The sequence below is a fragment of the Chelonia mydas genome, chromosome 2 (assembly GCF_015237465.2).
Source record: "Chelonia mydas isolate rCheMyd1 chromosome 2, rCheMyd1.pri.v2, whole genome shotgun sequence".
Classification (NCBI taxonomy): Eukaryota; Metazoa; Chordata; order Testudines; family Cheloniidae; genus Chelonia; species Chelonia mydas.
In genome coordinates, this window is record NC_057850.1 from 148,252,500 (window position 1) to 148,269,998 (window position 17,499).

Sequence of the window (17,499 nt, forward strand, 5' to 3'; positions counted from 1 at the left end):
CAATGCTATAAGCAGGAATGCTGTGTAAGGCTTGAACCAGGTATAAAAATTCGTCTTCTGTACCTAGAAGAAATTATTGGACAGGAAATGTTTAAATAGATACAATCAGGTTTATTTCTTTATTTTGGCTTGTGGCTCTCCTCTGTGCTAACCCCAGATGGTTTTGTTTGCTTGTAACCTTTAAGCTAAAACCCCAAGAAAGCTATTTTGGGTGCTTAATTTTTTGGAATTGCTCTTTTAAAATCTAGCAAAAGCCTAAGTTTCAGATGTATTTTCTTCCTTTTTGTTTTTAATAAAATTTACCTTTTTTAAGAACAGGATTGGATTTTTGGTGTCCTAAGAGGTTTGTGCATATGCTGTTCGATTATCTCGTGGCAACAGCTAATTTCCTTTGTTTTCTTTCCCAGCTCTTCCCTGGACGGGGGGTGGGTGGGTGGGTGAGAGAGAAACGGCTTGAGGGTACCCCATAGGGTGGAATTCCCAAGTGTTCCTTCCTGAGTCCAAGGGTTTTTTTTGCATTTGGGTGGTGGCAGCGTTTCCCAAGCCAAGGTCAGAGAAAATCTGTGACCTTGGGAGTTTAATACAAGCCTGGAGTGGCCAGTATTAATTTTTAGAATCCTTGCGGGTCCCAACCTTCCGCACTAAAAGTGACAGAACGGGGATTCAGCTTTGACAATAGCGCAGAATGAATAAAATATAACTTCTGTTTTGTAGCAGTGTGAAAACTGAATGCATGTAGTAAGTGAAACAGTTACCCTCCTAATGAAAGATACCAGTTAAAGAAGGGGGGATGTGAGTTTGTCATATTTGTTAGTACCCTTCTTCTGTAGATCTGCAGCTGCTTCACATAGGTAAGTATTGCCCAAAGTTTGCAAATGTTTGAAACAGAGAAACAGTGCATGGTTTCTCTCAGGATGCTCCTTTGTAAGCAAAGATTTGCATAATACTTCAGTATTGAATAGATGTCACATTGTATTTTGAAAATTCTCCATTCTTTGCTTGTCATCAGACCCCATAAAATTTTATTTTCAACTACCAGTCTTTCATCAGCATGAGTCTATGAAAATGGTCGTTGGGTTGAGCTAGAGAGAGATGGTCTTCGGATTTCTAGAGGTGGTTAACAGGTGCTTGGTCATAGCCCTAGCCTGAGGGTTAGGTGTCTTTGTATTGTCACTTTGTCAGGATCAGGATTGATGAAGTCAAGGGGAATTTAGGGTGTTTCCTTACAGATAGGTTTCAGAGTAGCAGCCGTGTTAGTCTGTATTCGCAAAAAGAACAGGAGTACTTGTGGCACCTTAGAGATTAACCAATTTACTTGAGCATAAGCTTTCGTGAACTACAGCTCACTTCATCAGATGTATTCGATGAAGTGAGCTGTAGCTCACGAAAGCTTATGCTCAAGTAAATTGGTTAGTCTCTAAGGTGCCACAAGTACTCCTTTCCTTACAGATAGTTGCTCTCTGGGACAACTGGATGCCTAGTGTGTGGTCACTTGCTTGACCTATGATCTTTATGCACCATAGGTTGCAAGGAATGAGTTATCTAGCCACAAAAACATTTAATTATCTGGATGTGCATATATGTGCAATAGGGAATTATTCTTGATTGACCTCTGCACATTCCCATTCTTGGAATGTGCTGATGGTGCAGTTTGGACCAGTGGCACTTGTAAGTAGCAGTTTCTATTGTAGCATTCTTGTCTCCTCTGCCCCACCATCCACAGCTCTGACTGTTCAGAGGGTGGGGCCATAAAAGAGGGCATGATGTGTGTTTTTTTTTTTTTTTTTTTTACATGACTAATTCAGTTTCAGGGTGTGAAAATGCAGTTAACCAAATAAATAATATTAGATGTCAGGCTGTAATCTAGTCTAGTGTATTATGTAAACTTCTGATCATTGCTTGTGTTAAATGTACAGGTAAGTAGTGTTGTTTTTATGGCCCTTCAGATAAATGATATTGGATATCATATTCTTGCTACAGTGCATGCAGTTAAAGGTTTTTGTAGACTTGAATGTCAAACATCATGTGCTTTTCTGGTTAAAGGAGTCCTCATTAGGAAAAATGAGCAAATGTTGGTCCTAGGTATTACCTGAGATTTAGAGAGACATTATTTAAAGAGTGTGGTATTTGAAATTGATGTTTTGTTTCTAAATGAATCAGCTAGTCTCTCTTTAGTTACCGAGAAACTTGTCTCAAAAGCCCACATACTAAGTCCTCTGCAAGTGTCATCTAATGTGACAGAACAGTAGATTTTTATAGTGCAAACTTATGGCAGGATTTGTATGTCTTCTGTCCTATATGCGTTGCATCAATTTTCATATTTTAGAGAGGTTTCTTGAAATTTTTAATGAAAATGCCCTTTGTAAACAACTTGATGTAGAAGGGGGAAAATGCAAACCAGTGTAAGAACTAGTGCTCAAGATGTACTGCAGAACTAAAACGAGTCCTTATTCCCTGTAGAAAATATCTTGAACATTTCGCTGTAGCAGGAATAAAAAACTTAGAGAATTCACTGAATAAAAATCTGGTGTAATAAGCTATATGTATGTCGTATATGTGATAGCTATAAATATTTTCTAAAACCAGGTGATGTAATCACTTAATGCTGTCCATGCTCGTGGGGTCTCTTACACTTTTTACAAAGAAACCATGAATTAAAATATAAGTGCTAAGGCCCTCATGTGAATGAGAAGATTATGGACTGTATGACAGACTGAATATCTTTTTGTGGCTATAAGGCATCAAGATACTATTAGACAACTTAACCAAAGAAAGTCAGAAAAGATCATTCTTCCACACCTGCTCATAAGCAACAAATCACATGACTCCTAATCCCTGGCAAAATTCACTAAAAGGAGGCAGTGTCCACTTATTCTCAGACTGTTGGCTCTCCAGAGCCTCAGACAAGTGTCTCCTGGAAATAGTACAAGAGGGCTTCTCAACAGAACTCAAACACCACCTGAGGATCTACTTCACCGAGCTCCCTTAAATAGAGGGTTGTAGACGAATTCATTACTTACCTCAGTGAGATTTTTCAGGTGAATATTCAAACCTTTTTTCTTTTGTCAGCAAAAAAAAATCTGGTAGTACTAAGGCAATACTTAGCCTCAAGCCATGTACTCTAGATATGTCAATTTCAAAACTGAGACTAGATGGTTTCTTTTAATCCCCAGGGATTTCTTACCTTGACAAATCAGAAAAGGCACATTCATATTCTTGAAGAGATAGCTGAGGGTTTCCTTTATGGATCGTACCATTCCATTTGGCCTTTTGTGTATTGCACACTTGTTCACAACTATCACTTGTAGCCTTGAGAGAAACGGCATTCACACTTTTTCTGAATGACATCTTCATCAAAGTGTCCCCACTAATGAAGATGAACAAACATACCTAGTGTACAGTGATCACCTTCCTCCAAGAATACTGCTTCTCCATAAACGGCTGTGAGTTATACAAAGTATTCTTTTCTGAGATTAATATCAATAAGATTGTCTCCCCTAAATCTGTGCTGTGTATCAGAAAAGTCACAACAAATCCACTGGAAACAATTGTTGAATTGATTTTGGCTATGTAGTACCACAAAGGAAGCTCATTTCTCTTGTTCAGGCACAAGAACTTTGACCAGTCGGTTATTTCTATGGTCATAGTAGGAGTTTGCCTAAGTAGCCCTGCTTTGATCTTCTAGTCTAGGGGAGCTTTGGCAAATGTAATTCACTTCCCTTCCTTCCTTGCTCCTCTTCCCCAAGCAGTGCAGATCTACAGATCTCAGTAGAAGAGAAGTTTGAAGTAGTTAGTTCTGCAGGTGAGCGATCAGAGAAGATTACTCATGTTGTGCATGGATGGGCTTTTACTGGCATTTCTAAGGAGGGTGACTGCTTTATTGAAAGTGAAGAAACTGGGCTTCCACAACAACTCAGCTGTCCCGAGAAAGGGAGGATCAATGGTTATCTGAGCTATAGAAAAATGTAAGACTTATCGTTAAGCAGATAAGACACTACCCAGTTTTTTATATACTGGACCAGATATCCAGTCTCTCAGGTGGGTTTCTATTGAGTCTTGCCATGTAATATTAGCTATATGTGTGTCCTCTGTCACTTGTAGTAACGAACACATACAACTAAATTATAACCATTTACTTTTTATTAGCACCTCTGTTTGATGTCTCTGTAAGTCTTGCGTTTAGTACACAGTAAAAATCCCTTATCCTACTTAATTAGAATTTCTTTATTTAAAAGTCTCCAGTTCTTGAAAACTTAAGATTTTATTTGCCCTTGATTTGGGGGATGGCACTTACCTTAGGGTCACTTTCTCCTAAATGGATTCTCCCTTCAATTTTATGTGTTTCTCTAAAACAAAAGGGATGTATCTGACTATTTGTATAATCACTTTCTCCTTCTGGAAGTTTCAAGAAGGGAAAAAGATGCTTGACTAAAATACTTCCCTCAATCATTTGTTCTTGTCCACCACACAGCTGTGCTTTCTGAAGTAACAGGATATTGGGAGCAGATTTAATCTGTTCCTGCAGAACTCTTCTTATTCTTCTAATGATGCTGTTTTACATTTGGTATAATTGTGATTTTATTCATTATTTTCTCTGAAATATTACTAAGCAGTAAACAAAGTTTAATATCCAAAGTCAGCCTTCTCCAGCTCTGTCCTTTTTTTGTCATGATTTTCATAACAATCCAGTACCCAGTATTATCACAAACAGCCCTTCTAGTTTTTACACCACAACAGAATTCACTGTATCTGATGCTAACGTATTTAATTATATAAATTACACCACCATAAAGTATTTCCAACTTCAGTATTTTTGTTTGTTTTTGTTCTGTATTTTGATTTGTGGTTCAGTTTTTACCTGACATTGAGATGTCTTAACAAAACACAGCAGTTGTCAATGTTATTTCCCTTTAACACACACAGCCCCCCATCCCTCCCAAAAACCAAACAAACTTCACCAAACATCCTTCCAACTTAAATAAATTAGAACCATCATAGTAACGACCCCAGCCTGCCCCCAAACAAATGAGGATTGTATTTTCCTATCCCATTACTTTAATCCTCAACAGTTGGGGAGATGTTATTCCTCTGCATTGTAGAATCTCCTTCCCACCTTGAGTGCTATTAAGTATTTTACAGTCGGAATGAGCTAGGAGGGATTTAACTGCATGTTTTAAGAACATGCCTTCCTTCTTTTTCCCTCATATCAAAGAGCCTGTCCTGATGACAGAACATCTCTTACAAGTAATAAATTACTTATTGTAATCCCATATTACAAATGTTTGTTTTTTAAGACGCTTCACTTACCTTCCACACATGATTGCAGATGAACATTTTCTCCTGACTCATATTCCATGGCTAACTTCTAGAGTGTTGACAACACACTTCCACAACTAGGAAACCAGTCTTTTTAGACTCTTGTTCTCTTCACAGCATGCATGGAGATCCATCAACACTGAGTAAGAAACCCAGTAGTGGTAACAGAGTGAAATTGTATCCCATGCTATTGTGAACAATGTTGCTGCCAACCCCATTAAAAGTATTTTTCAAATAGTTTGAAAAACACAACTGTGACGACTTCTCCCCCCTTCCACCCCGCTTTCTTAGATAGCTGGGTGGCATGTCTTGCATACATACTCATTGCCAGATTTGGGGTCGTGAAAGAATTTCCCCTCAGGTCAGATTAGCAGGGACCTTGTTTTTTTAGATTTCTTTTGCAGTCTAGGGTGTGGCTTGCCTGTTAGGATCATCTGGCCATATTCCACTGTAATGTGGCACTCATCTCTTGAGCCCCTCCTAGCAGCTGGGCGTGGTACTGCAGTCCATTTCTTTCCCCTCGTGCCCCCTGTAGACTGCCAGCTGAAACTGGCTGGTCTTCGGTGATTTAGCCCTCCAGACAAGTCTTAAAGTCCGAATGAACCCCTTCCTTGGTAGGAAAGTCTAGCAAATAAAATTGTCTTTGCCTTTGCTATGGTCTTCTGCCTTGGCTCTGGACCCTATAAATTCAGCCCTTTTCTCAGGCTTCCAAGCAAGCAGTGCCCCTCTTGGGAATTATGCCACTTTACCTGGGACCAGTACAGGAACCTGATCCCACCCAGGGACTATGTACATAGCAGCCACGTACTGCTTTCTTCAGTCCTCTGCTGCTATTTCCCTGGGCCTCTTCCTACCAGGCCCTTTTATCACTAGCCCCATCCCAAGACCAGTGTCCTCTGGTTCTTCTCCCTCTGCAATCCCAGAGTTCAGCCAGCCTTAAATTCTCTGGCTACTTGTCTGGCTCCTTTGGACAGGATGCAGTACCCTTCTTCTCTGATCTGGTCCCAGCCAGGAACTGACCTGCTAAGACCCCACAGCACCTTTTATCTGAGTCTGCTGGACTCTGATAGGCTGTTGCTAGCTCTTCTAGCTCTTGAAACACCAGGTCTCTCTAGCTTCCAAGATAGGGCTGCCAACTTTCTAATTCCAGAAAACTGAACAACCTTGCCCCGCCCCCACCCCTTCCTGAGGCTCTGCCCCTGCTCACTCCATCCCTCCTCCCTCTGTTGCTTGCTCTCCCCCATCCTCGCTCATATGCTCATTTTCACTGCAAGGCCCAAACAGGCATATTTATTGTTTTGACAGATGTATTATTCCAAGTTCAGGTTTCATTTGTTACAGGATGCTAGAGCTGGCAGCAAAATAGCCAAAAAGGATAATTTTTTAAAAAATGAAAGTTTACAAAGGTTTTCATGATTCTTTCTTGCCGCTCTTCCAATTTTTTGTAACCAGCTCCATGTTTTTTGTTCACTAAAGTTACTGTAATTTTGTGTGTGGAATTAGGACCACACATTATCACAGCTGCAGTGGGTCCATTAAAGGCCCACTCCTGAAGCCCAAATACAAATCCATAGAGCACAACCACAGAAATGCATACCTGTCCAGATACGTAGATAAATAAATCTGTAGAAACTGACTCCCACGCCTACATGCAGATTCACACGTGTATTCATGTGTACACATCTAGCATACACTAACACGCATACTTCCACATTATTTATATATTACAATTGTTGTTTAGTGCCTAGAGACCCCAACTAAGATCAGGGCTCCAGGAGGAGGTGCTGGACATAAACATAGAAAGAGAGTCTGCAACAAAGAGTTTATAATGTAGCTAGACAAAGGTGGGGAGAAATGTATAATACATGGCTCTTCTGCAGTTACTCATCAACAGGTTTCAGAGTAACAGTCGTGTTAGTCTGTATTCACAAAAAGAAAAGGAGTACTTGTGGCACCTTAGAGACTAACCAATTTATTTGAGCATAAGCTTTCACAAGCTACAGCTCACTTCAACAGGATTCACTTTTTAAGAAATAATACAGTTCTTTTAGAGTTCTTCTCTTTTAAAAACTTGTTCTGAAATGAATACACAGATAGTCTGTCATCAGTTTTTTTGTGCGCAAGCCAGCAAAAGAAATAAGTCAGAGTTAGGCTGCAAATTTTATTCACATAGGTATACACACATGTGGGAATACATGCATCTCCCTACACACAGTCTCTTACACACATATAATGCATGCATACACAGACTTGCCTACGCAGAGAAACTTTTTCATACACTTTTCCAGGGGTTGCCTAAATCACCAAGCCAGGAAGGGAGGAGGGTGGGCTGGAGGGGAAAAGATGGGTGGAGGAGAGAGGATGGGGAGGGAAAGAGGCCAAGGATGAGAGCAGTGTGGGAATGAGGGGGGGCAGTGAAGGAGAGAGGAGGGGTGTGGCGGGGGGGGTGGATGGGGAGGCAGAAGGCTACAGGTGCATGAGGATGTGGGGTGTATAGGGATATAATGGGAGTGCAGCAGTGTATGGAGGTGAATTGCGGGTGAGGGACATGGGGGTGGCGGCTCTGGGAGGTGGAGAGGATGGGTGGGAGAGCGCTGTAAGGGGTACAGGGCTGGGATGGGTAGGTGTCGGGGGCAGGATGGGATGGGGAGGGATGCAATGACGGGGATGGGGGAGTGGGGGCTGGGATGGGGAGGGATGCAATGACAGGGAGTGGGGGCTGGGATGGGGAGGGATGCAATGATGGAGGTGCGGGGCGGGGGGGGGGTTGGGACGGGAGGGCTGCAATGATGGGGGTGGCGGGGCACGGGGGGGTTGGGACGGGGAGGGATGCAACAGTTCAGTCTCCAGAGGACCAAAATGCTTTGATCTAACTGAAGTCACTGGGCTCAATATAGGTGAAATTTAATGGCTTTTGATATACAAGAGGACAGACTAGATGAGCTCATGATCCTCCTGGCTTTACTCCGTGAAATGTGTGAAAAAATCTTATTCATATATATTTGTTTTATTATTTGTTGATTAAAATATGGTGACAACACATAGATAATTAAAATGGAAAGTTTCTAGAATACTCTATAATTTGTATCTGTCCAATTTATCTTCTGAGACTAAATACCTTCTGCCTCCTCCCTGTTAACCATTGTCATGTATATCAAGTTGATTGTTGTTCACGAAATGTGAACCCTACCTTCAACAAAAATCAGTTTACCTCTAGTATATCTAACTTGCATTTTAGTCTCAGTGGCTCTGTTTTGAATTAACCAATTTGTCATCTGCTAAAAAAAAAGTTGGTTTCAGATTTTAGAATGTGTGCTTTTATTAGTGAATCTCGTGATACAAAATCCAGTTGCTTCTGTAGATACAGGGAGCACGACTCCCAGGATATAGTTGTGTCCTTCAGGTGGGATTTCAGCCTGCTGTACTTGTTTGTGGTCCTAGGTGCTCCAAAAGAGAACTAGGCCCACAGGGAACTTGATTCTGATCACTCTGAGCTAGCCAAAATATCCAAGCCTGGTGAATCTGGTTGTGGAACTTCAGTGACAAAAGATCTCCTGACACGGGACCCTATCACCTGTGACAATATGTCTAATTTCAGGTATAGGGCATGGCTATTTGGAGGGCAAACTTCAGAAATAAAGGCTTTTGCATAAGGTCATTTCAATGTTGTTTCTTGGAATGAGTCTACTTTGGTGCAGCATTCAAGCGTTTGGGAACGTGCCAGTTCTTGCTGTGACATTCACTCTATAGTTTATACCCTTTCTGATATTTTGGAGCTTTTTCAGGGTAGTCTGCCTCATAGGGATGAATGCCAGCTCACTGATTATCCAATTACCAGTAAGTGTGACCTCACAGGGCCACTTAGATAATGTGGCGTTGGGGGCATGTTCTGGTCATATCTGGGTTCTGTGGAGAATCTTAGGCTGGTTTTCAGTTCACCTGCCACACTATGAGAATTGAACTCAGCTCTGAATGCTGTCACCAAATCACCATTCAAGCTATTATGAAGAATTCTCTGGTTCTTATCACTGAAGGTCACCATGCTGCAAGTAGTAACAGGAACTGGTAAGTTTAAAGTCATTTTCTTGAAGAGATGGAAGTGATTCATTTGGATGGAAATTAGAATTAAAAATGCACAAAAACATAATTCTAATATTCATTAGTTAAAACTAAAGATGCTGGATACATAAGAAGAAAGTGTATCAAATGTTTTTATTTAAAACTCCTTTATTAAACAAAGGAAGTATTATGTGTAGTTAGTGAATTGAACTTATTGTTTCTGGTCATGTCCTTCAAAATTTTACAGCAAGTAGAACTCTTCCTCTCGCACCTAGTTTTTATTTACAGAAAGAGGAAAAGAAGCTCTTCTGATTTTTGTGTCTTCTAATTGGTTTCTCAACATTGAACCATTCACTGAATTGAAGTAGTTGAATAAACTGAAATGAAGATATCCTCATCTGCAGTTGCAGAGAAGGATACTAATGTCAAAAGTTGGTTTTAGCACTTAGTCTGTTAGTCAGTGACTTGTACCAGTTCAGGTTTTTGACTTTTTAAAAAAGGCTTTAACATTGGTTGTCATAATTTCAAACTTAATTTTAAATTGATTTAGTTTTGAAAAGAAAAATATATTTCATTTAAAGTTAAAAAAAACAAATTAAGATTTTTTTGTAAACAAGTCTGTTTTTATCCACGCTAGTGTTCAAGACATTGCTGTGTTTTTTGTGAAAGGCTTCCTGTTTTGTTCCATTTGAACCAAAATATTACTGTCCCTCTTTGTCCTAATCCCAAGGAACAGTAATGAATGTTTGAATGTAATCAGTTTTAAGAATCATCTCTGTCTCAGAAGCTCAGATGCTTTTCATTCTGCATCAAGGCCCAAAGAAAGGACAAACAGCACCCAAGTCTACCTTGTATAATTGAATGCATCCGATGAAGTGAGCTGTAGCTCACGAAAGCTCATGCTCAAATAAATTGGTTAGTCTCTGAGGTGCCACAAGTACTCCTTTTCTTTTTGCGAATACAGACTAACACGGCTGCTACTCTGAAACCTTGTATAATTGGATAACACATATATACATGTATAATGGAGGCGTATTTCAGTAAGAAGTGTCAGAAACATTCAAGTCTTACTTTATGGAATTATTGGATTTATCATGGGAAAGTGCATAAGCAGCTCTGCTGGCAATTTGTAAAGCAACCACTGCATCATGTCACATATTTTTCAAATATTAGAGTGGACATATAGCCTCAGTAGATGCAGCATTCAGAAGGAGAATACTGCAGGCCACTGTGGGTTGCTAGTGCCTCCATTAGGGGTCTGGAATATGCTTTGGAAGGTCCCGAGCGTCAAGATTAGCATAGATGATCAAAGAGAAAATGGGGAATTTCCCTTGTTTTGATTACTATCTCTCTTCAGGACATTCGTGCCAGTTCATACTCCACTTTTTTCAGACTAACATCACTCCATATAGTTTCAGTCTAAGCTTAAATTAAGTTTGGTCTTTTTACTTTAAAAGTTAGCAAATTATCATAAACTGTTCTTAGAGGTGTTAGCTGAGCTTATTGAGGGATGACCTCCCCAAAAAGGTTTTATGTACTGTCTCCATCTGCTGCAAGTATCTGAACTGGCAGAAGATCTTGAAAGAATATTATTCAGGTAAAGAAAATTTTCCATTAAGATTTTTCTGTTCAGTTTCAATGTAGTATTCTGACTAAAATTTCTGTGGAACTGTGAAATGAATGGAGCTGCGTAAGACTTTGACTGGAATATTGAAGTTGTTAATATTTAATACAAACATGTTCACTTATTTTATGCTGCTGCAAAAGTAAGTTTGCTGCAGTGTAGTTAGTTCTGTTGTCTGGGGAAGTGGAGAGGGGAAAGAAGGGTTTCATAGTGGGGAGAAAGCGAGAGAGCATAAATCCTTCTGTTACTGGAGGGAAGGTTTGGCAGTCAGAAGGATTTGTTTTTGCTAGATTGGAGTAGGGTGGGAGCATCCCCTTGCACAGACCCCACATACCCAAAAGTATTTTCTTATAGCTGGGCAATGTCCTGCAGTTTTTTTTACAGTAGGTAGGGGAGGTTTGTAGGTTTCCTAATCCCTCTTTCTTTCGTTTTCTTTTCACTGCTATGAAATAAGACCTATTTTGATGCAAGGCTAATGGGTCCAAAATTGAGCCTGATCTAAGAGTAATTTTAAAAAAATGTGTATCTGGTCTTGTGAGAGGTGGGTAAAGTTCTTCAAAATGTAATTTAGCTCCAGCATTGATTACATAAATGCTTTTGCTAGGCAAATTGCTAACATTAAGATTTTGATTGGGTACATGCACATCTCTGCAAATGGCCTTTTTTCTATTTATGTGATATAGCTGTTGATTAAAATACACAAGTTCTGAATAGACAGTCAGAATGGAAAGATGGCAGGACTTGTGAATGTGTTGGCAAACCAAAACAATGCTGGTTGGTCTAGAATTACACAACAACTTTTAACAGGGACACTGTAAGTATTATTGGCCTGTCAAGTGACTTAGAATGGTTTATTTTTAGTACACCCGCTCCCATTACTACATGTGAAGTTTAAAAATAAAAGTCAATCTTTAATCTTTTATGAGAAGAGGGTGTGAGTTCAGAAGTGAAGAGGGAACTCCAAACTGCTTTTTTAATATTCAGGTTTGAATTTGTTTCCAGAAATATTTAACACATGATTCCATGTGACTCGGTGCAGTCGTGTGTTGGCTAATAAAATTGAAGGTCTAGCCCCAGGTGTATTTCAAAACTTCCTAGTAATTTTCATGTTAAAATGTTGACTAATCTGCCATCCTAACAATTAACTTTTTTTTTATTATAGATAACTACTCTTATTAACCATAAGGATAAACCAAAGCGGTCAGACAAGACGTTGCAAGCAATTCAGCGGGTGGGTCAAGCAGTTAACCTAGCAGTTGGAAGATTTGTTACAGTAGGAGAAGCCATAGCCAATGAAAATCGAGAATTGAAAGAGGAAATGAGTATTGCTTGCATTGAGGCAAAGCGAGCAGGTATGTGATTATTTAAGAAATACGCCATTTATGTTGCACCTGACATTGAAAACAAACAGAATCTACTGCTTTCATCTATTGCAGCTGTTAAACATGATTTTGGGAGACCTTTTCAGTGATGACCCCTGCCTACATTCAATACCTGATTGGTACCAGTGCTCTCACACTCCACCTGCTGTTTAAATGTCCACCATTATGACTAAAGTTGACAGATGATGGCATTCTTGTGTCATGCTTTATTGTGTGGAACACTTTGCCACAAGAAGATTCACTTTTCTCTTTTTAATTTAAAAAACCCCCCAGCAATCCGCCCTCAACAAACCCTAAAGTTGTTTTTAAAAGTACTTTCAGGATGACCAATGGTGAATCTACATATTTTCCCATTTCTCCCAGTAACTTTCCCTATTTCAAAATTGGAGAACCTGTATTTGTAGTTTTGATGATGGAATCTTTAAATTAAGAAAATCAGTGAATTAAATTGTTTATTTTAAAGAAACATAATTTGATTTATATCTGGTTTAGTCTTCACAAAACTAACTTGAAAACTTGTGCTATTGCAATCTGTAATACATTTTAATATAAAACCACACTGTAAATACTGTTTTTAAATTCTTATTTTAAAGCTCCCATTTGTAGGGTATTTTCTATTTTAGTTTTACAAAGTTACTGTAAGCAAAGAACAAAACCACAAGAAAATATTAAACTTATATTTGTAACTTTTTTTTCATCCATCCAATGGAGCAAAATTTGTCGCTAAAAACAAAATTACTTCAGTGTTAACACTGAAATGTTGTGTAGAGCTTCAAAACATGAAGAAAATCCAAATATGTGAGAACCATTTATAGAGACACGTTCATAGTGCAACATGAAGCATTACTCCAATCAATGATTTAAAAAAAAAAATTGCAGGCAGTTACCACTAGTTTGTCGTCGCTGACATTCACTTTCAAGGCCTTCAGAATTAAAATACTAGAAGGTAAACCAAACTTGAAAGCACTATTTATTCCCATGCCATATAATCTTTGTGTAATTGTCCATATGGATTCCACTCCTTGTGCTCTTCCCACCCGATGCGCACATGATTACTGTCCAGAAGAATCCAGTGTCCATTGGGGCTATGAAGGACAGAGCAGGCCCAGTAGGCCATCAGTTCCTCCATACCACCTGGCAGTGAGATGGAACCCTAGCACACTGGGCATTGTTAATTAGTTTGGTTAATTAGGTTAGTCACCTAGTAGCATGCCAAAAAAAAAAACCTGACATTTGTTCTTAGATAAATGTTTAGGGTAGAGCACCTATGCCTTGTTACAGTGTGACTAGCATCATGGCACAAGCAAAAACAATAGATTTAAGGCCCGTCTCTCATGGAGTGCTTTGATGCCTGTTAACAACAGGCACTCTGATGTCTGCTCTGCCTTGGAGAAGGACACATTCTGTAGCAATGTTCTGCTTGTTGCTCTTTGTCCAAGTTCACTCAGAGCAAGGAAAGCTTGCATGAAACTATTTCCCAAAAGATCGATGCAAGCTGCCTCAGATTACCGAGAAGAAGGCTATAGCCATGCCTCAGCCATCCAGTCAGTCCTTCTCTGTTAATGTCCTTGGGAGGCTGGATTCCACCCCGATATCCCGAGCCATATTTTATCAAAGGCCCCATTCATCCGCTATTACTGTATATTTATATTTTCAGACAGAAAGGAGCACTTCTCCAGAGATGAGCCAAGGCTTGGGTCATCCGTGCCCAGCAAGTTGAGACACCAGATCATCAGACTCATGATTTGTCTTGAGATCACTCTTCTGAGGGCTGGAAGCCTCAGAAGGCCTCTTCCAGTGTCCCAGTACCAAACTCAGAGACAGCATATGTGGTACTTGTTAAATCAATGGACTGTGCTACCCTTGGTACCAACTCCTCAGCATTGACCCTGTCAAAGAGAGCCTTACTACTTGGTATTCCCAGTACCTTCCACCTTCTTGCAGACGATGTCTGTTTATACCTGTTACCGTGGAACCAACAATCTTGAGACCTAAACTATATGTCATGCCACGTGACTTATCCGTGATCTGGGTACTGGAGTCCTCTCTCTTTGAGAGATTGAGGGTGGTGATATCCAAACCCAACAGTTTCAGAGTTACTGGTACATCAGATTCAGGAGGTATCCTTGGCACCCACCTCCCCCATACAGAGACAGACCCCCTTGTGGGAAGTATACCCTTCAGCTGGGCATAGCATGGACTCATCTCCAATCTGTCCATTTTCCCTTTCCTGGGTAGCACATTGGAAGTCAGGGAGGGATTCTAAAGAGGAGTCCATGAAAGGTAGAAGAGAGAGACCTTGGGCACATAGGAATCCTCCTTCTTGGGTACCCCCATGTGTCTCCCGCTTCAATATTCCTATCCTTACCATCCATGGTCATTGAACAACCTGTGTTGTGCAGCCATATTCCAGAAAGCCTGCATTATCCACTTTCTCGAAGGCTAGATCAGCCGCTCCAAATAGGCAAATCAGATCATCGCCAACAAGTCTGCGGTGGGTGCATTTCGGATAATGGAGAATCAAGAGGAGGATAGTAAAGGAAGAGCATCAGCTGCAGGTGAAGAACTGCTGCTTTCTCCTCATCTTCCCCAGATGAGAAAGTGAAACCACCCTTGCCTGCCTCATTAGATGAATTCAAGGTATTCCAGGACTTCATGAATCAGATGGCAGAGACCTTGGATGTGCCCCTGGAGGTAATTAAAGCGAAATGGGACAAACTCTAGGACATCCTACGTGCTGTGGCTAGTGGAACCTGCAAAAAAAAAAAAAAAAAAAAATGCAGTTAAGTGACAGGTGATACCAGGTATCTGAAAGGGGTCTAAATATTTTTGGTTACATATATCATCAGGTTCAGGAGAAGCCAAAATGGGGACATCCTAAGTCTACACCAGGAGAGAAGGATCTAAAGAAATTGGACATCTTCAGTCACAAGTTATGCACATCAGTTAGCTCCAGATGAGGGAGCTAACTATCAGACTCTCCTCTCCAAGTCTGTCATGGATGAGGGCTGACTGCCTTCCTGAAATTGACAGCTGGATGCACTGAGCTGTAGTGGAATGAGCTGTGATACAATGACACGTACTATGACCTCAGCAATAGTTATCATGGCTGCTATCCTTGGTGACCCAGTGAGGTCTAGACAACAGTCGAGGACCTGCCATTTGAAGGCAACAAACTTTTAAGTTTAGTAATGGATGAAGCCGTCACTCCTTGAGAGGCTCCAGGGTGATTGTGTGATTCTTTTTTTGGGCCTCCTTGTCTCTCTCACATTGCTCCAGAGTGGCTACTTGACAGATGCCTTTCTTATCCCCTGGACACTGGGACTAACATATGCTTTCCCACCAAGCCCCATGAGGAAACGGAGCAAGATGCTGGGTGGATGATTGATAGTCCCTAGCTGAGCCAGGCAGTTCTGGTATTAAGATCTGATAAACCTTTCAATACGGTATTCTACCAGTCCTGCCTGACAGTCTTGCAGAACAGCAGTCAGATCCTACACCTACACACAGCCTTGTTGCATCTGACAGACTGGATGCTGGCTGGATGTCATCCACCAAAAGAAGCTGTTCAGGGGAGTTTCCGGAATATTCTGCTCTCCAAAGCAGGATATTTTCAACTAGACTGACTTACTAAGCTTAATGGAAATGATTTTCTATCTGGGCATCTCAGCACAACGTTTCTCACGTGACATTACCAATTTCAACAATATTGGACAACCTGCTAACCCTGATACAAATCTGAGCTTTCCATTAGCTTCAAAGGCACCCATCTAGCAGCAGTCTCATGTCGCCCTCCTGTCCTGGACCATATTATTTTTTTCAGGCCCTACAGTGGCAGGATTCCTTAAGGGCCTCATTCATTATTTTCCCTCGGTGTGTTGAGTTCCCTCCCTCTTGGGACTTCCTATGCAGTGTTAGCGAGGTTGATTATTCCCTTCCCTCTCCTCTCCCACCAATAGCAACCTGTTCCCTACACCACCTGTCTATGAAGACTGCCTTTTCAGTATCCATTACATCAGCTGTAAGAATAGGGGCAATTCAGTCCCTCATAACAGGTCTTCCTTTATCCAGTGTTTCATAAGAACAGGGTCACTTCGCCTTGGGCAGACCTCACCCCAAGTTTTTATCTCAGACTTCTCTGAAAACCAATCCATTCACATCTCATTTTGTTTTTTCACATCAGCAGAACAAAATCATTCAGGAATACACCCAGACTATTTGTGGCCTTTGCTGATGGAGTTCAGGGGCACCCTATATCCACACAGAGATTGTCTTAGGTGGGGCCATGTCTGTTGCCATTTCTACACTATGGAGCCTATATCTGCATATTTCCATAGAGTAGAATTAACGTAATCTGATAGAAGAAGCTCTACTGCAGCTTAGAAATACCACCTCTGAGAAATGTTAGCTAAGACAGCAGAAGCACTCTTCTGTTGGCATATTTGCATCTCTAGTGAGGGTTTTGGTGGCATAGTTATGTTTGTTTTTCTCTCCACGCTCCTAGGCTGGCATAGCTATGCGTGTATAACTTTGTAGTGTAAACTAGGCCTGGGTTTCCAACTGTAAGGGCATGCGATACATTAACCAGGTGAGATCCAACTAGCTATATTAGAGCTTATTCCACTAGAGTTCAGGCAGCTCTGTTGCCTGTTTGAGGAATTTCCCTGTTTTGAAAATTTGTAGGGCAGCTGTGTGGATTAAGCTAGTTTACAGGACACTATTTCTTAGTGGAGGCTTCCAGATTGGATAACTGTTTTGGTAGGGCTGTCCATCAGCCATTAAATAGGACTCAGACGGCTCACCCACAAGCGAATAGGCTACTGCTTGTTAGTAACCATGAGTGGAAGCCATCTGGACAGTCATTTGAAGCAAGAACGGTTACTTTCCATGCAGTAACTGTGGTTGTTTGACATATGGTGCAGCGTAGATTCCATGACCCACCAGCTTTTCCTGCTATATCATTTGGATTCTGTATTGACAAAGGCATTGAGGGACAGTTGGGCCTACTTATCCTTTATGCTCTTGGGGGAGGAGAGCATGAGGGCATCTGGGGTGCATGCACGGCCACAGTATTCGCTGCTGGCTGAAAGAATCCAAACTCATGCCCATGGGGTACAT

General features: G+C 40.9%; 1 protein-coding gene across 4 annotated transcripts in view; it reads left to right on the forward strand.

Moving 5' to 3' along the window:
- Window positions 1-17,499, forward strand: part of CTNNAL1 (catenin alpha like 1) — a 131,003-nt gene that overhangs the window by 18,125 nt on the left and 95,379 nt on the right. For all 4 annotated transcript variants that reach the window (XM_037893398.2, XM_043540314.1, XM_043540315.1 and 1 more), the window contains exon 2: window positions 12,162-12,351. In XM_037893398.2, coding sequence (XP_037749326.1) covers window positions 12,162-12,351 — 190 coding nt within the window. The remainder of the gene's footprint in view (window positions 1-12,161; window positions 12,352-17,499) is intronic.